Genomic DNA, 26,637 nt, shown 5'->3' with positions numbered 1-26,637 from the left:
TAAGGAAGAAAAATGCTACCCATAAACTCCGTTAATTTCGTAAATTTAATTAGCTGAAAAAAGTGAATTACAACTTAAAAATTTGGGAAAAATAAAGAATAAAGAAAGACCATTGCGGTCATTTGACAAAAGACGTTGCTGAAAATAGATTTTGTTTACCAATGAAGGTCCGATTACTTTAAATTTTAATTTAAAATTTAAATATAATTTAAAGCAAATATTTAACCGCCCGGAAATAAAAGACAAGAAACGTTCTTAATCCTCTCGCTTCATTCTTGTTTTTGCTCAATAAAACACTTAGATCTAATTTTGTTACATATTTCTCAGCTTTCATGCTTCTCGATTACTCAAAAAATAGGACTTTAAATTATTGAAAAAAAATTAATTATTTAATTATGCTTTAAACAATCGCACGCACACACAACTTTACCGCCTAAAAACTAACAGAACATAATGTGGCCACACGATTCTGATTCTGATTCTAATTCTGATTCTAATTCTGATTCTGATTCTCACTTTCACTTTCACTTTCAATTTATTGCGCTCTCTCTAGAGAACTATTGCCGCGCACCCTTCGCTCCCTTCTCGATATATTGATATATATATATAAAGCTGATCCTGCTGACACCAAAATTAAGGAGGGGGGAAAAGTGGGAGGAGCAACGAAGGGTCCTGCAATCGAACTCAAACTCTAGTTAAACATGGGGCTGTGTAGTATATGTATGTATATGTATATATATATGAATTATATATTGTATTGTACATGTGAATGGCGTTGGCTACTACATACTCATGTGTATAAAAGTTCGTTTCCTGTATACAAATCAACTACTACTGAGAACAACTTTATGCCTATTTGAAAAAAGAAGGGGAAAAGAAAAGTCTAGTCATATCGTAAACGTTACATCATTCGCGCAGGTTCATGAAATGCTATCGATGAGTTTTGGGACCAAGACAAGGACCCAGCTCGAAAACGGAGGAGGATGCCGAATGCTAGATGCTGGACGCCGCGCTCATTGGGTGTGCGCGGTTATCACGATGTTGATTTGCGGATAGACATCCGGCTTGGCCTCCGACGTGATCAGCTGCACCATCCGCTGCTGCAGCTCGTCCTGGCTGGCCTGCGTGCCCGGCGGTATCATCCATATGGCATCTGTGTGGACAGAAAGCGTTAAAACGGGTCATTAGATGTGGGTGGTTTAAACATAATTATTATAAATACAGTTTAAGAGCATGACGTTAGTACTTTAGAATTATTTACAGACTTAATATAATTTAAAAGGTATATCTAAAGAAATCAAATCAATTTATAAACTTGATTGCCATGATCAACCGGTTGAATTTCTTGTTTAATCGAGGGTTGAGAATACCTCTATAAACTGAATTACTTGTCACACTTGTGGTTTGTATGCTCAATAGATGTTTTTAGTTTCTAGTTCTAAGATCGAGGGCTGTCTCTTGCTCACCGCCAAAGTACCAGCCATTTGGAGTGCACAACCGCCACATGATCGGCGGCTGCGTGGGCATCAGATCCGCCAGGATATCACAAGTTTCGCCCGGACGCAGGGCGGGCACATTGATGCGCTGCGTCTGGATGGGCGAGGTCAGATAGCAATTGTTCGGCCAGCGCTCGGTGCCATCGTTCTGCAGCTGAAACGCCTGCTGCTGAGTATTCAGGTGCTTTCCCTGGACGATCTTCATCGAAGGCAGCGACTGTAAACTGCAGAAGTCCAGATAGCAGCCGACCGCCATCTGCAGGCTCCTAAAATTGTGAAATATGACGATTAATAATGTTGCATTCAATAGGCCATGAGTATGTACAAATTTGACCTAACTATAATTTACAAAGCGATATCTTTAATATTAAAACACTTTAAAAAGTACTTGGAAAGTTGGGGTCGCTCTTGAGATAAGGCTTTAAGATAGCGCTTAAATGTTCCTGTTTATAGTTTATAATAACATATATATATCAACATGACAAACTCAAAAACCTTAGTTTGCCATATTCATTATTCAAGAACTATACCTACTAAACTAGAAAACGTCGCTTATGATGATCCTAACTTGGGTGTATCATTATTATTAACCCATCTTTATGTAAAATATAGATATCTGCTAGATTATAATGTTAATGTTACCTGAATCAGTATAAAATCAAGACTTTATGGCATTTTCTTTGTTCCTAACCTTATGATTGTGATAATATCCACTTGCAATATGGATTTTATACACCAAGTTGCTATCTATTTTCAGGTAAATCCTTACCAGTTACTCATCTCGAGGTAAAACCTTGCCGATTCCCGGTTCATCTGGTTGTTCATTAGGCTCTGGAACTGGCTGATGAGGTCCTCGTGATCCGTGGTGCCCATGCAGCTGAACTGTTGCAGCAGCAGGGAGTCGATATCGAAGTCATTCGTCGGCAGACACTTGATCGTGGATGCGGATGCGTTGGTGGATGGTGCGGATGGACTGGGATTCAGATTCGAATTCGGATTTAGATTCGAATTCGGACTGATGTTTGGAGCGGAGTGTGGTAGCATTCCGGGGGGCGCGGGCAGGGGTATGGCCATCATGGGATTTGTGGTTGTTGTTGTATTGGTTGTGAGTCCGAATAACGGTTCACATTGCATCTGTTGTTGCTGCTGCTGCTGGCTATCCGAATTTGGATTCGGATTCGGATTTAGATTCAGATTCATATTCATGTTCTGCATCTCGGCGGCGTTCTCGTAGTTCTCCTCCACATCCATCTCGCTCTCGCACTCGCTCTGTCTCGATCTCGATCTCGCTCTCTCTGGCTGTGTCCTTTGTTTGCTTTCTCTCCCTTTCTTTCTGTAATTAATATATCAAATCAAAATCGCAATCAAATGAAAATGCGTTTTACGCTTTTGTTGTTGTTTGAGCACTTGTACACGCACGCACACCGACGCACGTTCGGTTGGAAATACTCACACACAGGCACGCACACACAGATGCAGCAGCTGGTTTTAAAGGGCGACAAAAACAACAACAGCGGCGGTCACCACGGCCAAGGGGGCGGGGCGGGGGGCGTTCCGGCTACCAGCGTCCGCTGGCGTGACCTGTGACCTCGAAGAAAGCCGAAAAGCGATCGCTTTGAAGCGAAGAAATGCGGGAATAAAATAAAAAGGCAACAATTCTGGACCGTACAGTGTGACCAGGCGATTCTATTCTTGTAGTCAAATTAAGTGTGAACGTGGCAAGGCGGTTTGCAAATACCACCCGGTAACAGGAAAATACTAAACGTATTTAGCATACAATAAAATAATCAATGTGAATATGTAAACAGAAGAACTTGATTCAGAAACAATACATACGAATATTGTGTACAAATCTTATCTTAAACAGCTTAAACATTCATTTTAAATGTTCTTCCCTTCTTAGATATTTCGATTACCTCGAATAAGAACAATATGAAAGTTATTGGGAGAAATGCAGCGAAAGATATTTGAATTTTAACGAAAATCGAACTTCAAATAGAATAGTATGCCCAGTTTTGGAAATACCGCGGTAAGTACTACCGTATATTGGTGGATTTCAATTTCCGAAACGGTCACACTCCTCGCATTCCGTTTTCTTCGTTCATTTCCCACAATACAACCTGCAATTTAGTTTTCTGTTTGTTGTTAAACATCTAACAAAAGCGCTTCGCACGCACAGCAAACCGGTCGATTCCGAATTCAGACGTGCTTAATAACGTTTGTAAGCAAAATTTGCTCGGTTGAAGTTGTAAATAACAACACGGAGGCTTTAAATCCGGCTTCAATTTTTTTTTTTGGTAAAAACCAGTAACAAACAAAACCAGAAACGAAAGTGTGTGGGTGAAAAGTTAAGAAAAAAGTAAAAGAATTTTTAGAATATTAGCACAGAAACGCACAAATACATAGATACGTATAGGAAAAGGAGCGCGCGGTAAAACAAAAAAAAAGAGGAGCAAAAAGAAGAAAAACGCCGACTGCGAAAACGGCGACAAAGTGAAATTGATAATAAACGGATAATTTATTTAAAATAATAACCAATCAGCGGCGTCAGTTATAAATAATTAAGAAAGTCAAGAAGAAAAGCAGCAGCAGCAGCACACTCTCACACACACAAACAGCGAAAATGGCAACACTAAACAAATTCACAAAAACGCTGTCCATTGATGAAAAGGCGGAGATCAAGGAGAAATTCATAGAGGTGAGATGACAAAAAGAGGGACAAAACGAAATGGTTGTTAGCAATGGCAACAGCAGCCGCAATATTCAATCAATAAGAGTAATAGGTGGCAAATTGTTGAAATTCAAATTGAATGACTCACACACACACGCACGCATGAGGCGCAGGAAGAAAACCGTTAAGCGGTGCATGTGGGCGTCGGCGTTGACAATGGGGAGCAGCGACGCCAACGCCGACTGCGCAGCCAGCTGCGACGCTGGCCTTCAACAGTGCAAAGCAACCCCCCATGAAGTGGACTTAAGTGACGAAGAAGCAGGGGCGGGGAAGAAGGAGCAGGAGGGGAGCAGAGGCGGCCCTAAGGTTTAACTTTGAAGGGGTCTTACTTCTCTGATTTTAAGTCATTCATTTGTTTTTATTTGTCATTTGAGTTGTTTTTACTTTGAATTATTCGCCTTAAAAAGGACTTAATATCCAGAATAAGGAATAAATATACAGAAGCAGCAAAAATTAAGTTGTTGAGATTAATAAAACGAACGCTAGATCACAAAAGCATAAAAGCATTAAACAGATCACCTAAAGGGGAATAAAATGGTCCTTAACCCTTCGAAATTCCCCCCCCATCAGCCACTGGAAAAGGCCGTGAAAAGAAGCAGAGACAAAGCATCGCTGGCTAACGGTTAATGCGCTTCGCCCGCTGCTGCATGTGCGAGTGCGAGGGAGAGGGGCGCGTGCGTGGATGTGGGTGGGAGGGGGCCAGCAGATGAGCAAACAAGTTTCCCTTTCCCGCATCTCTTATCTCCCGCTCTTTGGCACAGTGGAGAGTCGTTATCAAGAAAAAGTGAGACGAGTGGAGACAAACTTACTTTAATTTGTACCATATAGTGAATTTTATATTCGATTTCTGGACGAATATTTAAATTATCAAACTGTAAGGGTCATGTACCATACATATGATAATTCCATCACTTGATTCTACTGTAGACACTTTACTTTGGCTCTTTACCGCCCTGATAAAGTATGCAAATATTTCTTATCGTGCAGCGAGAATTTCCCCCAAATATTTACAGAAAAAAAAAACACTTCTTTAGTCTTACTTTTTGGGTGGAGCCCTTTGCAACTGCAAAGCCAAGAACAAAATCATTATAAAAGCAGCGCATGCGTGGAAAAACGCAAGTTCAATGCCGCAGCCAGCGTCGCTGTCCATTCCCCCCTCCGTCTAAGTGACTAATGCTAAACAAACTAAAAAATAAGACAACAACGTTGCCACCAACCAACCAACCATCATCTTTCACTTGGCGAATCTTTCTCGCGAATTTCGCGAGAACAATATTTGGGCAAGGCCAGCGTTATAACGTTAGCGTATAACGTGCATTTATTTCCATACCATGACACCACGTAAAAGTCGCTCTGCTGCCACCCCTTTTTTTTTGGGGAGTGGGGGGGTCGCAGGGGGCGGCGTGGAGGAATAGCATGGAAAACCAGTTTCTGCTTAAACTAAAAATAAAAATCACAGGCCAAGACACATATACGAGCCCCGTCACCGGGAGAGCGTGAAAAACTACGTCTCAGTCTCAGCTCGGTCGCAGCTTCAATTCAGATTCAGATATCTGCTCTCAAACGCAAGACATGTCGCACAGTGGGCCGCAGGGGGTTGGTCCACGAAATCAATTCAAAGTCTTACAAAGGTGAGAAGGCTAACAATAGATATCCCTACATGGGTATTTTCAATCGATGCAAACCGACGCGAATAGTTCGAGTGCGGGTCAGTTTGGTTTTTTGAAAATCTTTCAATGATTATTCTTATTATGAATTTATCAAATTTTGGTTTTCAAGCGCTCCCATTAATTTACCAGTATAAGATATTGATCTTAAATGATATATAATTTATAACATAGAAACCTTTTTTCTCGAACATGCAACGTTTGATACCCACAATTCGCTGTTTTCGACCCACTGTGCATTCGTCACCTTGGTTCAGGGGGCAACCGGAGTCGAGCAATTTTCGTTCAATTTTATGCACACATTTAATAGTTTGCAATTGTTTCTTGCTGATTTTTCGCTCGCCCGACTTTTCGAATGCCGCTCTGCATTTGGCATTTGGCTTTTCGCTGAGCTCGTAATTCCCGGCAATTCCGAAACCAAAAAAAAGAGGGAAATAATAAACGCCCACGCTGCAATTGCTTCGAGTGCAGGCCATAAAATCCGTATATGCTGGAAGACATAAAAAAAACTTTGCTTGATTGCAACTGCCAACGGGGAGGGAGAAAACGGAATGCAGGCATACAAAAGGAATCCTAATAAAATATAACAATCTTGGCCTAAAAACCCTGCCACAAGTGTGAAACTGGAAATTAAAAGCATTGAATTTAAATCATTTTACTAATAAACAACGTGTTTCATAAAGAGCACCACTTTTTATCTCAGTGTACCATTTAAGTCGGCTGCCGTCGCACGCGTGTTTGGCCGTTAATCGGTCGAACAATATGGGTCCATTGTGCTCGGAAATCCAATGGATCCAATGGATCCAATGGATCCGCGTGGCCAACAGAACGATTTGCAAGAAGCTGATTCCAAAACGAGATCAGGATAAACACTGCCACACCAGGCACACACACACACACAATGGGTGGGAGTTGTGTGGGCGGGGAACAATCGCTGCACTGATTGACACTTGAAAGCTGAAATCTGTTTTTTTGTTGGATGCTGCGATGACTAATGGCGAATGCCTCAAATCAAGGGAACAATTTCCACATCCAAATGAACGGCAATTCCGCGCTCATTTTATTCACTCAATGAAGGCTGCCTACTTATGGTATTGAAATTATGGTAAACAAACTTGTTTATCCCACGGGGACTCTATTTGATATTGTTGCCATTGCTATCTGGTGACTAATTACAAAGTAGGTTTCCCTATCTTGCTAATTGGGGAGTTTTTTGGCTGATAAACTAATATGCGAGGTTAAATAATATATTTGCTATAATAATACATATTACTTCACCGATTTCCAACTTACTATTTATTCGATACAATCAAGATTATTATGGTTCAGAGCATTAAGGATCCGGATTCAGGATGATTGCCCATCGCATGTGAGTGGCGGCACATTGTTGCCATTTGCTTATGTCAGGCAGCAAGACAGAGTTGCCACACCCACATACAAAGCGTTGAATTTGTTTGCCTTTCGTTTTCGTCTCTGGTTTCTGTGTTTCTTTCCCATTCTTTCAGTGTTTTTGTTTCTGTTTCTGCTTCTGCGTGGGAGTGTCAGTGTTAATTGCCGCAAAGCCCCGCATTTTGAGTGCCCCGATGTGAAGGAGATATGCAATGTGTTTTTATGGTTTATCGAGCTTGCATACTTGATAAACAATGACGGTAGAAATTTAAGCATTTCGATGAATACATTAGTGCGCTATATTTAGCAGATTTATGAGTAAGCTGCATTCAGTGTTCCCATAGTTTCCATCGTGGCATTAAACTGCAGTTATACCCGATTTTACACCTTTAGTATTCCTCGATTTATGACTCCGGGGATGCTATTATCTTGGGCGCAAGTGTGTGCCGCCTTTGTTGCATTGCATGTTGCTGTTTTCAAAAGCTGATGGGCAGGCACATAATTCATTGGGCTGCGTTTATTAGGTCTTTCGGCTGCTGCTGCTGCTGTTTTTCCTTTCCCGACGTTTTTTTTTTTCTGCTTTTACTCGTGTGTTCCCATTCACACAAAAAACAACACTTATTGTTGTCTTTTCCGAATTTATAATTCTTGGGGATGTTGCTGCAGCTTGGCTTTTATCAACATTGTTCGGGGCCCTCAAGTGCATTTTGAGTGCAGGCTACTCGGGCACTTAGCGCTAAAAACGCTTTCTTTATTTATATCGTTTTTAACTTCTTTGTCATTTTAATGCACATGCCAAAGAGTTTTGAATACCCGAACATACAGACGGCACACACAGTGCCCGTCAAAAGTCGTGCCGCACAGTGGGTCGTGATCAAGCAGCGATGATATCATTCGATCCGAAGATTGTGTGCTTATGAAGTCCATGGAACACGTAAGTGTTACGTGATTGGGAAGCAAACAAATCGAATGTTGGAAAGTATTTGAGAGCCATTTAAAATGTCGTTTTAAGAATCTGCGTATTAAATCAACACAAATTGCACACCAAACTGTGAAAAATACTTGCATGTATCCATTTTGCTTAAAATGCCAGTAATATATAATTTGTTTTGGAAATATGCATAGTTACACTGTGCATTGCTATCAAGAGTGAAAGTGTTCGTAATGCGTTGATTGCATTTTGTGTGCGATAAGTTGCAGCTGCATTAAGACAACCTCTCCCTCACTTTACCACTTTTTCTCTCTCGCTTATTTGGTTGTCCTTTTTCTCAAGTTGACGCACTGCATTTCCTTTCGTTTTGATACTCTTGCTTGGGGCAAATACAATTTTCCAACTTTTCTGGTATGTGTAGTAACTAACCTATTATTTGAGTGATAAAATAAATAATATCACACTTCTCCACAATATACAAATTTCCAATAACACATACATATGTATCCAAATTGACCTATGTTTTTATCACAGCATCTGGTAACTTTCTTAAGATATAGAATTATAATGCCTTGATGTACAAAACTTCCGACAGATGACCAATTCTAATGGCATTCTCCCCTTAAGGGTATTCAAATCTCGGGTACCATTTTTGGGCGCCTTTCCTCGTTGTTTTCGAATTGTTTTTTTGCGTGCCGGGTTTGTTGAACTCTGGCCAGTTACCTTTTGGGGGCAGCGTCGGATTGTTTGTCATTTCTTTTTATCAGTTTTTGCCATTTTCGGTTTTCACTTTGGCACTTGGCTGAAGGAAAGGTGAAGGGAGAGAGGGAGGAACGGGGTATATGGATATGGATACGGGTATGGTAAATAGAGACACGGATGATTTAGTGGCTCATTTCCAATATTTACCGGAGTGTAACTTGCCTTTCCCCCTTTACTTATCCCCCTTCTTTTCCACATTTTCCCCCTTCGCATTTTCCACAGTGCTTTTTGTGTCGCTGATTAACCGTAAATTTGTCATAATGAAGTGCAGCGTTGACTTTCACAGATCGCTCGTAGTGGCAGTCGCGTGCTCTATACACTTGACGAAACACCGTCTGTTTGTTGTGGGAAATCATTGGGGCGCGGCCAATACAATTAACACCCACATTTGGTGGGCGGGGAACTAGTTCATTAGCCGAACTAAACGCTCCTTTAGCGGCACAATTGAGTGGCCACAATGTGATGCACTTCAATTAGCAGGGCACTGTAAAAAATGCAATAGTTATGTTAAGATTCTTTGGTTCTTTTAAAGAAATATAGAAAAACATATAAATATTTTAAGGAAGATCTGATTGGAAAGTATAAACATAGGAACATTTAAAACAGCATATACGTTTATATGTACAATAGGTTTACATATTTCGTTTTATTCCAGTTTTAAAGTGAAACTTTCATAGTTCCTTATATTTTTTGTTAGGGTAAGAAACCCTTAAAGGAAAGGAAAACTTCAGTGCGAACCCACATAATTTATCAATGACATTTCCATACGATATGTTGTGGCGTCCGTTTCAATCCATTGAGGGTGTTCGCTCGCCTAATTGGCAAGTGGCCTTTATGACTCAGCCCTGGTAATTTATCCTCGCCCCTGACTAATACCCGTATTATATATCACTCGCGAAAGTGTAATCAGTCCGCAAAGCGGGTCTCTGTGGCAAAAGGAAGCGAAAACCCTAATAATGTTTTACTTGTGGTAAGCGGGAATCGCCCTGTCGTATCTGACATTTTTACATACGTATAATGGAGGGAAAGAAAATAGTTACCAAAAAATATAGCTAAACTTAGGTCAGACTATGAAGTTATCCTAAAAACTTTTATGAAACTGTTTTGTACATTTAAGTTCAGCGACCAAGTTGCATATGGAATAAAATGAATTGTTTGGTCAGAAACTCAAATAGTGCATACTGATATTCATAAAGTTTTTGAGTACATTTTTGCTGATGTTCAAATAGGTTTCAAGTACATTTATTTTGTTAGTAAATAGTTATTATTCATGAAATACCTATTATTCACTTTGAAAGTAAATGATTTTTCGTTACGGCCAGTGGTTTAAACCATCTAGTAGAGCCCTCGACCCCAACCAGCATTACTATTATTTTACCAGCAATTGTCTTCTCGGATCCACGCCCACAACTTGGCGAGGGACGCTCCGTCTAGTTGGCGGATATGTGTCACTGCTGATTATACAATTTACTTAACAGCTTTTTTTTTTTTTTTTTTTGTGTTGTGCGTGCGCTGGCTGGACGCGCTGCAAATTTCTACATAAATATTTACTACACTCAAAGTTGCGAGTAATCGCAGACAAGCGAAAACTCAAAATTTACTTTACGTGTTACAAATTTCAATTGACTGCGACAGCGTCGAAAAAAAAAAAAAACATTAAAAAAGACAACGAAGCCCAAGTTGAATGCGAACAACGACCGGCAAACAACCAGAAAAACAGCAGCAAATACAAAAAAAAAACAAAAACTACAACAACGCCAAGAGAAACGAAAAGTAACGCACTGACACCAATTGACACGTCAGGCGACAAAAGTTTTGTGCAGTGTTTCCTATTCGGGGAAGATGTTAAGATATGCAGTACATATATTGTCAATCTTCAAATGGGTGTTATATGATTTTTAAAGTTTCAGAGGCATAAATGGGTTTTAGTTTCTTTAAAAACAAGCATAACTATCTAAGATCGATTTTTTACTTATAACCAAATGCTGAAAACCAAACAAATTATATAAAATAGTACAATTTGAATTTAATTCATGAAAGATATACAAAATCATAATTTGTATTTTCTAACAACTTAATAGAATTAAATACCAAATGATAGATAATGTTGAGGTAAATATTTATACCATAACAACTTGATAGAATTCAGTGCAGAATTGAATACGAAATTTGTTATTAGAATATCAGTGCTGTTTACCTAGGTTAAAGTCGTTATTGATATAAATTGTATATCAAAAATGCAGAAAAAAATTCAAAAGTATTTCTTACTCCTATGTCTGTGTGCTGAAATAAATATAATGTACAATTTCTAGTAATATTTTCACACTTTTGTGGGGTGCACGGTCGTAAAGTATCTATTGGTGGTCTTTTTTTACGGCCGTGCAACGGTAAACAACTATCTAGCCTATCATCATTATTATCGCCAACATCGGCATAGGCATGGGCGCATTATTAATTTTTGTTCAATTGATTTCCCTTGCCTGTATTCGATTCGAACAGCCACTTAGATTTTAGCCCAGCCATCGCGACCTCCGTGGCAGCGGGGTCAAAGGGGGGGCACTTGGGGTACTTTGGGGGTCTTATATGCATGCCGCATAAAGCGGTATGAGTATCTATCAAACAATGCTGATTAACATGTTTCGAATGCTGAGCGTTGACTCACGTTTAATCAGCGCGCGTTGTTGTATTGTTGCTGTTTACTTGTGTGTGCTTTTTATTGTTGTTGTTGCTGATGTTGATGTAATGCTGCCTTTGTTGTCGAGGTCGCGACACACTGAAAAAGTGGGTGGAATGGGTTGGATTGTGACGGGAGGGGTGGGGAGGGGAGGGAAGCAACCATAGTTGCACTATCGGACGGCATTACTTGATATGCAAAAGCTAGGCTAATTCCACTTGTCGTGCCGGGCATACGAAATGACAGTTTTTGGACTCGAAAACCGGTTCAACGAAAGCGAAAAAAGTGGCACAAATACTTGATGTTTTCTGTTTTCTCGGCCAGGTGACATTTGCAATTACGTCACTCAAACATTTTCCCCCTAAAAGCCGCGGCAAACAAAACTTTAAAAACTATAGAGGCCGCTTAGCAATTTTTGTTTGGTTTTTTTGTTTTGTTGCTTGCTTCTTCCTCGAGGCTGCTAATGAACTTCATTTGCTGTAAATTGCCTTTAAATGACAGTGACTAAGCTCCGAATAGCGGCGCAAACATTGACGCTCGAAAAAATAGAAACAACAATTTAAAAAAATAAACAAAAAAAATACAAGAAAAAACGTTCATTAACAAAAATTTCGCGGGTTATTTTGTCATAATTATGATTGCCACCAAGGTTCTATTTTGGGTTCCAGAAAAGAAGAAATCTTACACTTGGACAAACAAATTAGCTATAAGATAAAAGCGTTTTAAAATAGATCTGTAAAACTAGCTACACTTGCTTAATAATTATAAAGAAGATAAATATAAGCATATAATATATATTGTAATTGCTGGTTATAAAACCGTTCTGCTTTTCTTCGAGTGTACATAGCAGGGGCAGGTGAAGGGTTAGCAAACATCGGTGACACCAAAAGTGAACCCGTAGAAAGTTGCTTGGGGTCAGGCGTGTGCGGTTCTGCTGTTTGATTTCTTACTGCCAGTAAAGAAGGTACTGCAAAGTGCCTTTTAACAAATTTAAATCTATAAAGACAATATTTGGGTTCCATAAAATGAAATGGTAGGCGTACTACAGGTGCTAATTAAGTACACTCTATTTTTAAATACAATAAACTCATCTCATGTTGTAAATATTTGTTAAATCATTGCACTTGGACAGGCAATTTGGAATAATTATCGAGGGAAAACAGTAGGCTGTTTAAGAAGGTTAACGACCGATAAACTATATCAGATACGATGTATTATAATGATATATTAGCACAACATTTTCGAAGAACACATTGCAACCAATCTGATGTCATAAACTACATATATGACTAAACCCAGCTGCACTTACTCAAAGTCGTGGATGGTATTATGTAATAACAACTGTTTTACAACAAAAGATGCAGTTTGCTCAGCTGGGTTTATTCTATTTAGTTCGATATATCGATATGTCGATCGAGGAGTGCCGACACTTACGAGCAAACAACTAAGGTCTTTGTACATATGTCCAGTGATTAGTCATCGCGAGTAACTGTTCGATAATACCACTGACCACTGTGCATAACTACACTGGGGAAATAATGTGCCTTCAAACTATTTGATTTTGACTATTTGCTATTTACTATCTTGTTGCACTATTATAAACCCCAAGGCGAAATGAAGTCATCTGAAAAACAGATCCTTGAGAGTTTTACGATAACCCCATGGGTTAGTGTTCAAAGGCAGTGCTAAACATTTATAGCGGCATTTCCTTGTCTTATCGCGCTTCGAACTTTTATTATCTTGGCTGGAATTAGATTTATGTTGTACAAGTTATAACCTAACCGAAATGACAATTGCCACATAATTCCCTCGCTGATACAATGGCTATTAAAAAACCAATTACGTTTAAATACCGTGTCCCTCTCTCAGGTGTTTCTTACACTCATTTTCCCATTATCTCTCTATAAGTTCACCCGCCAAGTGCCAAGTGGTACTGCATTTAACCGAAAACTTTTCGATGCGTAAGCAATTTGTTGAAAGCGATTTTGGGCTCTTGAGAGTTGAGAGTGTTGCGGATAGGGTTGCCACGTCACGGCAGAGGCCGGAAATTAACAGATGAATCAATTTAAATTTAAACCATAAGTGCTTACACTCATTTATTTCAGCTTATAATTCCTTATAAAACTGAATCACTGCTGTAAGTCACGGATGTGTTTTTGTACATTTTTAGTGAATGGTACGGTAATGGATAACCAAAAAAATAACTTAAATTATACTACGATAAACAATAGTGTTGTTTATGTTGCCTATGTGTTATTCGTTATTTCCAACTGAACCCCTATAAGGACTTTTAGATACCCTGCATTTTAAGGCGACTTTGGTACCTTGCCGCATTGTTGCACCTGAGGAAGAGCGAAAGAGAGTGGCCAATATCGGTGAAGGAAGTACAGTGAAGAGGGGACTGGTCCTATCCATTCCAGGAGAAAATGATTTCTGCACACTTTTAAAACCATTTACTTTGGGCTGAGCTATTTTTTATCGTAGCTTTTTTTTGCCTAGCGATTTAGGATGACGCGTTTTTAAAAGGTGTTCTTCTGCCTCTCTTTTCTCGGCTTCTCCCCTCTTTTGCTCTCTCATTTACTGATAAGGAACCGTTCGATTGGAGTGCTGTTTTTTTGCCTCTGTTTTTTGTGATAAAAGAAAAGGCATAAATAGTCCGTTCCACCGAAACACTCAATTAGTACTCAACTGTAGCTCGTGGAAAGCGAATCAGCCCAAAAAGAAAGAAGAACGAAGAACGAGGAAGAAAGCAAGGAGTAGTTACAAGAAATATTAAAATAAAGTTCGCATCCTTGGCTCTCTCTCTTCCGCTCTCTCGCGCCGACTTTCTTTTGCTCTCTCTCTCTCTCTCTCTGTCTCGATTAACTGGAGATCTCTTCCGCTCGCGCACCACCCACCGCTCTCTTTCTGCCGCGTTTGTGCGTGTGTGTGTCTGTGTACTAACTGTGTGCAAATCAATTAATTTTTTGTTGTTTGTTTGTTTTCGCAACGAAAACCAGAAGGAATATCGTAAATAATAAAATTAATTCCGCGTGCAAATATACATTGGAATAATGGCTGATATTCTCAACGTGGAGCAGCACCAAACGGTTCAGGAGTTCAAGCAGAATCTCGAGGAGCTCATTCCCAACGTAGGTGGCGCCACTGTGTAGGCCACAGTGGATAACTATATAACTATAAGCAATTAAGATCGTTTAATAGCAGCTTTGAAAAATTTAAAAAAAATCGGAAGTTAATTTGCAAATTGAATTTATAAATTGAGAAGAACAAATTGAGGCTCTGGAGTTGAACAGCCTTTAAAACAGCGAATTTTATTCTTTATTACTCACAATTCACGTAATCACTCCCTCTCGATTTTGGTGTGTCTGTGTTTCTTTCCCCCTCTTTATTTTCCTGCCCTATCAATTTTTCTCGGGGCACTTTATGGCTTTTTAATCGATAACACCGACAGGTGACACGCATACCAATACCCAATGCCCATAAGAGGGGCCTTTACAGTGAACACCTTCGATAAAGAGCACGCGCTCCAAACTGACCCACTGCTTATCTCCCTCCCCGCCCCCCGAAAATATGGCGAAAATCAGAATCACTTCCGTTCGATGTCAGTCATATGTTAGCCAAAAGAATTTCCCAGCTATCAGTCCGCTTCGATAGTCCCTCTTTTGGCCAAGGACAACACCCTCGTTGGCTAAACGGTTTTCCCCACCCCCTCGAGAGCCCGCGAACCACCACCACCCACTATCATATCATTACCATACACGTAATCGAGTGCTGCTTTCGATTTTTTATGTTTGCTTTTTGGCGCACAGAAATTTATCTTATCGACAAACAGCAAAAGCGGAGCAATCAACGCACCACCACAACCAAACCGAGTTACCAACCAGTGAGCCATAAATTCCACAGTCCACTCTATCAGCCGATCCAGCTTTCCAGCCCCTCCTCTTCCCCCCCTTGGATTTGTCCTATTTCGCACACCCAATATGGCCAAAATGTCGAACCTTTTATTGTACCGCCCGGTTAAATACTTCGGTTTTCCCCAATTTCGATATTTCGCATTGGGGTCCTCGAAATTCGCAACAATCTGGTGGGAAACTAATTTCAATCGTATTGAACTATGGTATATCTTAACACTAAACGACGATATGATATTATATGAAAGCAAATTGCAATTTTGCATTACGAGTACTTTACAAAAAAGGTTCTTATAAGACACCAAGTCGTACAGGATAAAATGTTGTTTCCAAATAATCCAACCTTAATAATATTGAGTTAGGTTAGTTGCCAGTAGGTTTATACAGATAGTAACACTGCAACATGGATCAGGAACCGTTTGTTATGACTATAATAGTTTCAACAAAATGGTTCCCTTTAAATTACATTTTGTTTTGTAACAACTTTAGCTATAAACGTAAATATCTTCTAACAATGACCAAACTAAAAGCTTATCTTATCTAAAATATTTCAAGCATATTGACCAAAACTCGCGTTTAGCCATTGAATATGACTAATACATTAAAGTCTAGTTGTGAAACCCAAATAACTGGGACCATAATATAGCTATTGGATTTACTTTAATTAATTTGGTCTTATATGAGAATATGTTAAGGGAACCCCAGATGGATTAAAATCTGTATTTTAAGTGGCTACCTTTTAGTCATGGAATTTGGCAAGAAATAATGAAGAGGTAAATTAATTTGGTGGTGTCCGAAACTTACCGTGTTTACAAACTGATTCATCGGGTGGTTCACAAACTTTTTTTTAGGCTTTCACTTCTTTAGTTTTTTCCGTAAAACTTCAACCACCTTTTCTACTACTTTTCTCTTATTTTCTGTGGCGCCCACTCACGCTTTTGAACTGTATAAATTGAAGCGAACAATTTTCGATAATCAACGATATGTCAGTCAGGTGGGAGATAGTGCCCCTCGAATTGGAAACTGAAAAGTGGAAATTAAATTCGATAAGGCTGGCACACAGAGTATATAGCAGCGATAAGTTAGCTGGAGATGGAATATACAATTTTGCATACCGAATTCCGCAGATAAAACAGGTGAAGGCACTGGAATGCGGCTGTGTGTTTGGCTCTCGGATTTGATTGATGACTCACAGATCGATGGGGCAATAGGCGACGGGCAACTTACTCATGACCGGGGATTACTCATGGATCTTTCCGCAATTTCAGTTTGTTTGTATTGTGCCCTTTAAAGTAATTTTGTGTTCCGAGAAGGACAGAATTTGTGTTTATGACTAAGGGAGGTCAATAATGTTTATGCCGATGCTATGAAATATTAATGGAGACTGACTAGATCTAATACAAATTATTTAACCGATTATTCTCCTTATTCCAGTTGGATGCCAACAAGGATGGCTTCATCGATCTGCACGAGCTAAAGGATGCCCTCAACCAGGTGGGCTTCAAGCTGGCAGGCTACCAGGTGCGCGAAATGATCGACGAGTACAAGGGCAAACAGCTGACCGCCTTCCAGGGCAAGTTGAATCTGGAGGAGTTCGAGGCACTGTGCCTGGACCTGAAGAGCAAGGATGTGGCCAGCACATTCAAGACGGTCGTCTCCAAGAAGGAGAACCTGGAGACCCTGGGCGGCATGTCGAGCATTTCGTCGGAGGGCACCACCCATTCGGTGCGCCTCGAGGAGCAGCTGGCCTTCTCCGACTGGATCAACTCGAATCTGGGCCACGACAAGGATCTGCAGCATCTGCTGCCCATCGATGGCGAGGGCAAGCGCTTGTATCTGAGCATCAAGGATGGTATTCTGCTGTGCAAAATCATCAACCACTCGTGCCCGGACACCATCGATGAGCGGGCGATCAACAAGAAGAACCTCACCGTCTACCGGGAGTTTGAGAACTTGACCCTGGCCTTGGTTTCCTCCCAGGCAATTGGATGCAACATTGTAAACATCGATGCCCACGATCTGGCCAAGGGCAAGCCACATCTGGTGCTGGGTCTTCTCTGGCAGATCATCCGCATCGGTCTGTTCAGCCACATCACCCTGGACAGCTGTCCGGGATTGGCAGGCCTACTCTTCGACAACGAACGTCTTGAGGATCTGATGAAGATGTCACCGGAGGCCATCCTCCTGCGCTGGGTTAACCATCATTTGGAGCGTGCCGGCATCTCGAGACGGTGCACCAACTTCCAGTCGGACATTGTCGATTCCGAGATCTATTCGCATCTGCTGAAGCAGATTGCCGGCAATGATGCGGATGTCAATCTGGATGCCCTGCGGGAATCCGATCTGCAGTCGCGCGCGGAGATCATGTTGCAGCAGGCCGCCAAGCTCAACTGCCGCAGCTTCCTCACGCCACAGGATGTCGTCAACGGCGTCTACAAACTCAATCTGGCCTTCGTGGCCAATCTGTTCAACAACCATCCGGGATTGGACAAGCCCGAGCAGATCGAGGGACTCGAGTCCATTGAGGAGACGCGCGAGGAGAAGAGTAAGTACTTTACATTAATTTTTAAAAATGGTTACTTGGCCTTTCTTGAAACCAAAGAAATATTAATTGTGACACCAGGCAATAAGGTTTATTTTAATAAGAAAAATGTAGATAAATCCTGCCATTTATAGCATAAGTAAAGCAGTTCTAGCAATTGTAAAGATATTTTTTATCAATTGGCTCTGCACAGGAAGTGCAAGCCATAAAAACTGAGAGTTTTTAACTTTATCAAAAGAAGGAAAGCTAATTGTACATATGTACGAGTATACATAGCCTTGAGTATAGTTAGGTGTGTTATATTTAATTGGAAAATATTTTACTCACATTTATATATTTTCTAGCCTACCGCAACTGGATGAACTCGATGGGCGTGGCCCCGCACGTGAACTGGCTCTACTCCGATTTGGCCGACGGTCTGGTCATTTTCCAGCTCTTCGACGTCATCAAGCCGGGCATTGTCAACTGGAGCCGTGTGCACAAGCGTTTCAGCCCGCTGCGCAAGTTCATGGAGAAGCTGGAGAACTGCAACTATGCGGTGGATCTGGGCAAGCAGCTAAAATTCTCGCTGGTCGGTATTGCGGGCCAGGATCTGAACGATGGAAATGCCACGCTGACGTTGGGTAAGCATTGAAATGAGTTCGCACTTTTGGATGATACTAATTCCGAACTACGTAATTGTTACAGCTCTCATCTGGCAGCTTATGCGCGCCTACACCCTGTCCATTCTGTCCCGCTTGGCCAACACTGGCAACCCCATCATCGAGAAGGAGATCGTCCAGTGGGTAAATAACCGACTGGCGGAGGCTGGCAAACAGTCGCAGCTGCGTAACTTCAACGACCCGGCCATTGCTGATGGCAAGATCGTGATCGATCTGATCGATGCCATCAAGGAGGGCAGCATCAACTACGAGTTGGTACGCACCAGCGGCACGCAGGAGGTGAGTCCTAACAATTGTTATGTCTTGAAATGTGATAAGCTGAACTAATGCTGTTTTGATTTCGCAGGATAACCTGGCCAATGCCAAGTATGCCATCTCCATGGCCCGCAAGATCGGCGCCCGCGTCTACGCCCTGCCCGAGGACATCACCGAGGTGAAGCCCAAGATGGTGATGACCGTTTTCGCCTGCATGATGGCCCTCGACTACGTGCCCAACATGGACAGTGTGGACCAGAACAACCACAACAGCTCCGCCAACAACAGCAATTAGGCGCCATAGCCACAACTCATTTATACATAAACAAAAGGATGGGATTTTGAAAGGGAAAAACAGAGTGGGAACTACGTAAATTTGTCGTATTCGCTAATTACAAATAACTCTATTCGATTGCGTTCCTTCCTGCGCTACCAATACGTTTTTGTGTTTTTTTTTTAAATTTCAATTACTTTTTGTAATTTTTTTTTTATTATATATTTATATATTATATAATTGAGTATGAGTTTCCCCCTATTGTAATTAAGCAAACAGATTTTAGAGTGTCGCACATCTGTTTTTGAGCCCGGCGAGGTGTTTCTTTATTAGTTTTGTTTAACAATTGTTTAATTTTACAACTGTAACCTTATTTTATAAATAGAGGTTTAGCTTTTTCCGCTTTAAATCCTTAAAAGAAAGAATTGTGAAACAAAAAAAAAAAAGATGAAAAAAAAAGCGACTTGTGCAGGATTAAGAGAGAATTATAATATTAACATTGCGACGAAAACAATTAACTTTGTAATATATATACATATATATTTATATACGATTACGATATGCGCCTATATACATAACATATAAATTTACATAAATCGATATATTTTTCCATAAACGCGTTGCCTAAGGGGAGATAACGAACGAAGATCAGGAACGGGGGAATATCCAGAAACAAAACAAGTCGAGGAAAACAGAGTAACTAATTTTATATTTACTATACATTTTTTTGCAAGTAATTGTAAGCCGCTTTTGTTTATGTTTTTTTCCAACGTGTATGTTTGTTCAATTTCTTTTTACATATTTGTATAATTTTGCGTTTAAGTGCGTTAGAGCGAGGTGGCAATAGGCAGCGCCAACACGGCGTAGAAAGAGAGGGCAACAAACATTTTTAGTGCAATGAGGCGACATACAAATCCAAGAGAAAAACGAATTAAGAAAATGATGAAGTAATACTATATGCATAATACAAGTAAAACAATAAAGTAAATAAAAAATACCAAACTGAATGGCGTTTCACTTCCGATGTAGAGTGTCACTTTATAAGTCATCCTATTTGCTTGATAGAAAATCAACATTAAGTCATCGGAGGTATTTTAAGGCAATAGTTATTGCTCTGTCAATTCACACATTTTGTGTCATATACTTTAACCAAAACGTTGACAGGTCATAGGTTGAATCATCTTTGGTTTTTTTGAAATATTAGATCAAGTTTCGCATTGATGACTAATGGCATAGCATGTACTTATTATGTTCACCAATGCAACTCACGTTTCCTGGAATTAATCATTAGGAAGATATGAAAGGCGATGAAGTTAATGGCAATGCGTGTTTAAATCCTTATCGATACGCTCCCCTATATGAGGGGATTTTCGTATTTCGGACCTTCCATCTAATCGAACGGCTTATCAATTGAGGAGCTTCTCACGTGGCAAGCAAATCAAATCGAAGGGCACTTCAATGAAATCGACCAGCAAAGATGACGCCGTAAACCTTGTGGCGAAGCAAACCATGTCATGCATGGAAATCCGTATATGAAATCCGAATCGAATGACCGGCGATTGCAAATTGCAATTGAAACTTGTGTAAATGGTGTGACTGCACGGTGGCCATGACTCTGTAAATTTTCTTTATGGCAAAAAATATTAACAAATTTGGCATTAAGAGATTTAACGTGGCGGAGAAATGATGTGTCGAAATCCATTTAAACTTAAATATTTTCCATTACTTTTATATGTCCTATAATGGCTACAATGGCTCTTAAGCCAAAAAGTAGGCAAATATATTTTGAATGAAATGATATATTTGAAAGTAAAGCATTTCGCATATTAAAGTCAGCCCAACAGTATGATTTAAAATCGAACGGTTGTTCAAGTAGTTGTTATAAGTCTTTCAGGCCCATCGTTATCTATTAGGTTTTTACATTTTATAGATAAATTCGGTGTCCAATGATCAATTGGCTTAATGCGTTATCAGAGCGCCAATGTGACTGGCTCAAGTTCCATTTACTCTTAACCCCTTTGTTAACACCTGAAACGAATGCAAAACCTAGGATATGTGTATCTATAATGCCAATACCATAAATCTAATTTAATATCCTTGTAGAACTAACATTAGTTATAATAAAGTTAAAGCTGGGATAAAGCCTTATGAAGTTACATTTTGGTAAGGTATCTAAAGTTTTTGAATGTGCAAGTCGTACATGACACGTAGAGGGTTAAGAAACCCAGCGATATAAAAGGAACACATCGGAAGAGGTTTCCAATAGTTGGTTCAAAACAACGACAACATGAAGTATACCATTCTTATTTTGGCTCTGGGCCTGCTCTGCGTAAGTTTTGCAATGGAAAATCGCAATTACTTGCGTAATAGTAGCAATTATTTGAATTCAAGGTAAATGCATTGGTGAAGCCTGTTCCCATCGCGTTGGAATCATCGCCAGAACTGGACGATCTGACCGATGGCAGCCTGGAGGTGGAGGACTTTAGCTTGCGTAGTACGACCTACAAATCCCTGAAGATCGCGCTGCGCAGCATCAAGGGACTCAATTGCATCCTCAAGTGGGTGGCGGGCATCCAGGGCAGTGCGACGCAGTTCAACACGGACGTGGTCGTGTGCGGCGTCAGTGCCAGCAAGGATGTGACCAGCCTGATCAACGCCAACAAGAAGATCCTCAGCACCTGCAACGACCTCATCAATCTCAGGTCGAACACTTGTCCCCAGACGGACGACGAGGAGGCCAAGGTATCCGGCAGCTGCTTTGTGAAGACCCTGCGCAAGGTGTGGTCCCTGAAGAAGCAAGTGGACAATGCCATCAAGCTGGCCAAGAAGATCCCCCAGACCGGTCCGAATGCCGTCGCCTGTGTCTCCGATGCAGTCAACACCCTGACCACCTACTACACCGCCTTTCCCCAGAACATCATCACCTGCTCCAAGCTGACTTCTTAGGGCCCACAGTGACCACAATCGATTCGAGCATTCAATAAAAATCCGTGTTAACACAGCTTTTGGTTGTTACTTATTTGTATAAGAGGAGAGAATATGATACTATACTCCAATTATATTTTATATAATTTTATATGGAATATATCTGTTGAATGGAATGTAACAAGTGCATCATCCCATTGTAATCACAATTAATATTGTGTATAATTGATATCATTTATGACTTCAAATAGGTAAAATAGTTAAGGAGGCAAAACTAAATATGTTTAGCTACTCCTAACCAAAAATGAAGTGCTTCTAAAAAAATACTACTGCAAGTGTACAAAAAATATAATAAAGTGAACAAAATATAATTTTTTTTTTGAAAACAGTTCGATAGGAAATTTAATTACGAGCTCAACGAGGTATGCCATTCCATATTCGGACCAATATTTCGAATGTTCTGATCACAAAACTGATATTTATAGTAGCAAAATAACAGAAAAGCGGTTATTGGCAAAAAATCATCAGCAAAAATTGGAAGAAAAGTGAAAAAGTTATAATTTTTTTTTTGAAAACACAGTTCGATAGGAAATTTAATTACGAGCTCAACGAGGTATGCCATTCCATATTCGGACCAATATTTCGAATGTTCTGATCACAAAACTGATATTTATAGTCGCAAAATAACAGAAAAGCGGTTATTGGCAAAAAATCATCAGCAAAAATTGGAAGAAAAGTGAAAAAGTTATATTTTTTTTTTTGAAAACACAGTTCGATAGGAAATTTAATTACGAGCTCAACGAGGTATGCCATTCCATATTCGGACCAATATTTCGAATGTTCTGATCACAAAACTGATATTTATAGTCGCAAAACAACAGAAAAGCGGTTATTGGCAAAAAATCATCAGCAAAAATTGGAAGAAAAGTGAAAAAGTTATATTTTTTTTTTTTGAAAACACAGTTCGATAGGAAATTTAATTACGAGCTCAACGAGGTATGCCATTCCATATTCGGACCAATATTTCGAATGTTCGATCACAAAACTGATATTTATAGTCGCAAAATAACAGAAAAGCGGTTATTGGCAAAAAATCATCAGCAAAAATTGGAAGAAAAGTGAAAAAGTTATTTTTTTTTTTTTGAAAACACAGTTCGATACGAAATTTAATTACGAGCTCAACGAGGTATGCCATTCCATATTCGGACCAATATTTCGAATGTTCTGATCACAAAACTGATATTTATAGTCGCAAAATAACAGAAAAGCGGTTATTGGCAAAAAATCATCAGCAAAAATTGGAAGAAAAGTGAAAAAGTTATTTTTTTTTTTTTGAAAACACAGTTCGATAGGAAATTTAATTACGAGCTCAACGAGGTATGCCATTCCATATTCGGACCAATATTTCGAATGTTCTGATCACAAAACTGATATTTATAGTCGCAAAACAACAGAAAAGCGGTTATTGGCAAAAAATCATCAGCAAAAATTGGAAGAAAAGTGAAAAAGTTATAATTTTTTTTTTGAAAACACAGTTCGATAGGAAATTTAATTACGAGCTCAACGAGGTATGCCATTCCATATTCGGACCAATATTTCGAATGTTCTGATCACAAAACTGATATTTATAGTCGCAAAATAACAGAAAAGCGGTTATTGGCAAAAAAATTGGAAGAAAAGTGAAAAAGTTATAATTTTATTTTTGAAAACACAGTTCGATGGGAAATTTAATTACGAGCTCAACGAGGTATGCCATTCCATATTCGGACCAATATTTCGAATGTTCTGATCACAAAACTAGATATTTATAGTCGCAAAATAACAGAAAAGCGGTTATTGGCAAAAAATCATCAGCAAAAATTGGAAGAAAAGTAAAAAAGTTATATTTTTTTTTTTGAAAACACAGTTCGATAGGAAATTTAATTACGAGCTCAACGAGGTATGCCATTCCATATTCGGACCAATATTTCGAATGTTCTGATCACAAAACTGATATTTATAGTCGCAAAACAACAGAAAAGCGGTTATTGGCAAAAAATCATCTTCAAAAATTGGAAGAAAAGTGAAAAATTTATAATTTTTTTTTTGAAAACACGGTTCGATGGGAAATTTAATTACGAGCTCAACGAGGTATGCCATTCCATATTCGGACCAATATTTCGAATGTTCTGATCACAAAACTGATATTTATAGTCGCAAAATAACAGAAAAGCGGGTATTGGCAAAAAATTATCAGCAAAAATTGGAAGAAAAGTGAAAAAGTTATATATTTTTTTTGAAAACACAGTTCGATAGGAAATTTAATTACGAGCTCAACGAGGTATGCCATTCCATATTCGGACCAATATTTCGAATGTTCTGATCACAAAACTGATATTTATAGTCGCAAAACAACAGAAAAGCGGTTATTGGCAAAAAATCATCAGCAAAAATTGGAAGAAAAGTGAAAAAGTTATAATTTTTTTTTTGAAAACACAGTTCGATAGGAAATTTAATTACGAGCTCAACGAGGTATGCCATTCTATATTCGGACCAATATTTCGAATGTTCTGATCACAAAACTGATATTTATAGTCGCAAAACAACAGAAAAGCGGTTATTGGCAAAAAATCATCTTCAAAAATTGGAAGAAAAGTGAAAAATTTATAATTTTTTTTTTGAAAACACGGTTCGATGGGAAATTTAATTACGAGCTCAACGAGGTATGCCATTCCATATTCGGACCAATATTTCGAATGTTCTGATCACAAAACTGATATTTATAGTCGCAAAATAACAGAAAAGCGGTTATTGGCAAAAAATTATCAGCAAAAATTGGAAGAAAAGTGAAAAAGTTATATATTTTTTTTTGAAAACACAGTTCGATAGGAAATTTAATTACGAGCTCAACGAGGTATGCCATTCCATATTCGGACCAATATTTCGAATGTTCTGATCACAAAACTGATATTTATAGTCGCAAAACAACAGAAAAGCGGTTATTGGCAAAAAATCATCAGCAAAAATTGGAAGAAAAGTGAAAAAGTTATATATTTTTTTTTGAAAACACAGTTCGATAGGAAATTTAATTACGAGCTCAACGAGGTATGCCATTCCATATTCGGACCAATATTTCGAATGTTCTGATCACAAAACTGATATTTATAGTCGCAAAATAACAGAAAAGCGGTTATTGGCAAAAAATTATCAGCAAAAATTGGAAGAAAAGTGAAAAAGTTATATATTTTTTTTTGAAAACACAGTTCGATAGGAAATTTAATTACGAGCTCAACGAGGTATGCCATTCCATATTCGGACCAATATTTCGAATGTTCTGATCACAAAACTGATATTTATAGTCGCAAAACAACAGAAAAGCGGTTATTGGCAAAAAATCATCAGCAAAAATTGGAAGAAAAGTGAAAAAGTTATAATTTTTTTTTTGAAAACACAGTTCGATAGGAAATTTAATTACGAGCTCAACGAGGTATGCCATTCCATATTCGGACCAATATTTCGAATGTTCTGATCACAAAACTGATATTTATAGTCGCAAAATAACAGAAAAGCGGTTATTGGCAAAAAATCATCAGCAAAAATTGGAAGAAAAGTGAAAAAGTTATAATTTTTTTTTTGAAAACACAGTTCGATAGGAAATTTAATTACGAGCTCAACGAGGTATGCCATTCCATATTCGGACCAATATTTCGAATGTTCTGATCACAAAACTGATATTTATAGTCGCAAAATAACAGAAAAGCGGTTATTGGCAAAAAATCATCTTCAAAAATTGGAAGAAAAGTGAAAAAGTTATAATTTTATTTTTGAAAACACAGTTCGATGGGAAATTTAATTACGAGCTCAACGAGGTATGCCATTCCATATTCGGACCAATATTTCGAATGTTCTGATCACAAAACTAGATATTTATAGTCGCAAAATAACAGAAAAGCGGTTATTGGCAAAAAATCATCAGCAAAAATTGGAAGAAAAGTGAAAAAGTTATAATTTTTTTTTTGAAAACACAGTTCGATAGGAAATTTAATTACGAGCTCAACGAGGTATGCCATTCCATATTCGGACCAATATTACGCATGCTCTGATCAAAACACTGATATTTATAGACGCAAAAAACAGAAAAACGAATTTCCGCAAAATGTCAATATGTATATGTATGAATAACTTTATTTTTATTTTAATTATTAAATATGTACGTTTATAAATTAAATATTTTTTGAGAATAAATATTTAGCCCGCATCAAGGCGCAAGTGAACATAAATTTGTAATTTAATAAACTACCTCCTAAGTGTGGAACATACCTGGTCAGGTCCATGATGCACTGCATCCAGAATGACGACGGGATACCCACATGGCCTCTGGAACCACTATCACACACACAGACACACAAACTACTACTTTTACTACCACATTTCAACTT

At 39.0% G+C, this 26,637-nt stretch overlaps 3 protein-coding genes and 1 long non-coding RNA gene across 8 annotated transcripts; 2 read left to right on the top strand and 2 right to left on the bottom strand.

Annotated features, from left to right (window-relative positions):
• Positions 1–252: 252 nt before the first annotated feature.
• Positions 253–26,637, bottom strand: LOC120454992 (protein ILRUN). 4 transcript variants are annotated; one of them, XM_039640789.1, is made up of 5 exons: positions 16,677–16,917; positions 16,366–16,584; positions 2,266–2,829; positions 1,467–1,762; positions 253–1,153 (listed from the first exon to the last, which is right to left on the bottom strand). In XM_039640789.1, the coding sequence occupies exons 3-5, from the start codon at positions 2,745–2,747 to the stop codon at positions 1,014–1,016; spliced, it is 918 nt and encodes a 305-aa protein (XP_039496723.1). In that variant the 5' UTR covers positions 2,748–2,829; positions 16,366–16,584; positions 16,677–16,917; the 3' UTR covers positions 253–1,013. The 4 variants fall into 4 exon arrangements, with proteins under 4 accessions (XP_039496723.1, XP_039496722.1, XP_039496724.1 ...); XM_039640788.1 differs by lacking the exons at positions 16,366–16,584; positions 16,677–16,917 and adding an exon at positions 26,519–26,637; XM_039640790.2 differs by lacking the exons at positions 16,366–16,584; positions 16,677–16,917 and adding an exon at positions 7,188–8,662.
• Positions 3,594–20,296, top strand: LOC120454990 (plastin-1). 2 transcript variants are annotated; one of them, XM_039640787.2, is made up of 5 exons: positions 3,594–4,194; positions 16,996–18,106; positions 18,448–18,726; positions 18,791–19,044; positions 19,112–20,296. In XM_039640787.2, the coding sequence occupies exons 1-5, from the start codon at positions 4,120–4,122 to the stop codon at positions 19,313–19,315; spliced, it is 1,923 nt and encodes a 640-aa protein (XP_039496721.1). In that variant the 5' UTR covers positions 3,594–4,119; the 3' UTR covers positions 19,316–20,296. The 2 variants fall into 2 exon arrangements, with proteins under 2 accessions (XP_039496721.1, XP_039496720.1); XM_039640786.2 differs by lacking the exon at positions 3,594–4,194 and adding an exon at positions 14,348–14,781.
• Positions 20,117–20,840, bottom strand: LOC120454994. The gene is made up of 2 exons (XR_005616703.2): positions 20,678–20,840; positions 20,117–20,568 (listed from the first exon to the last, which is right to left on the bottom strand). It is a non-coding gene; the product is annotated as an uncharacterized LOC120454994 (long non-coding RNA).
• LOC120454993 lies at positions 21,525–22,295 on the top strand. The gene is made up of 2 exons (XM_039640793.1): positions 21,525–21,623; positions 21,686–22,295. The coding sequence occupies exons 1-2, from the start codon at positions 21,582–21,584 to the stop codon at positions 22,238–22,240; spliced, it is 597 nt and encodes a 198-aa protein (XP_039496727.1). The 5' UTR covers positions 21,525–21,581; the 3' UTR covers positions 22,241–22,295.

Source organism: Drosophila santomea, chromosome X, assembly GCF_016746245.2.
Source record: "Drosophila santomea strain STO CAGO 1482 chromosome X, Prin_Dsan_1.1, whole genome shotgun sequence".
Classification (NCBI taxonomy): Eukaryota; Metazoa; Arthropoda; class Insecta; order Diptera; family Drosophilidae; genus Drosophila; species Drosophila santomea.
Note: the sequence above shows the minus strand (reverse complement) of the source record. Positions and strands in the feature narration are given on the sequence as shown.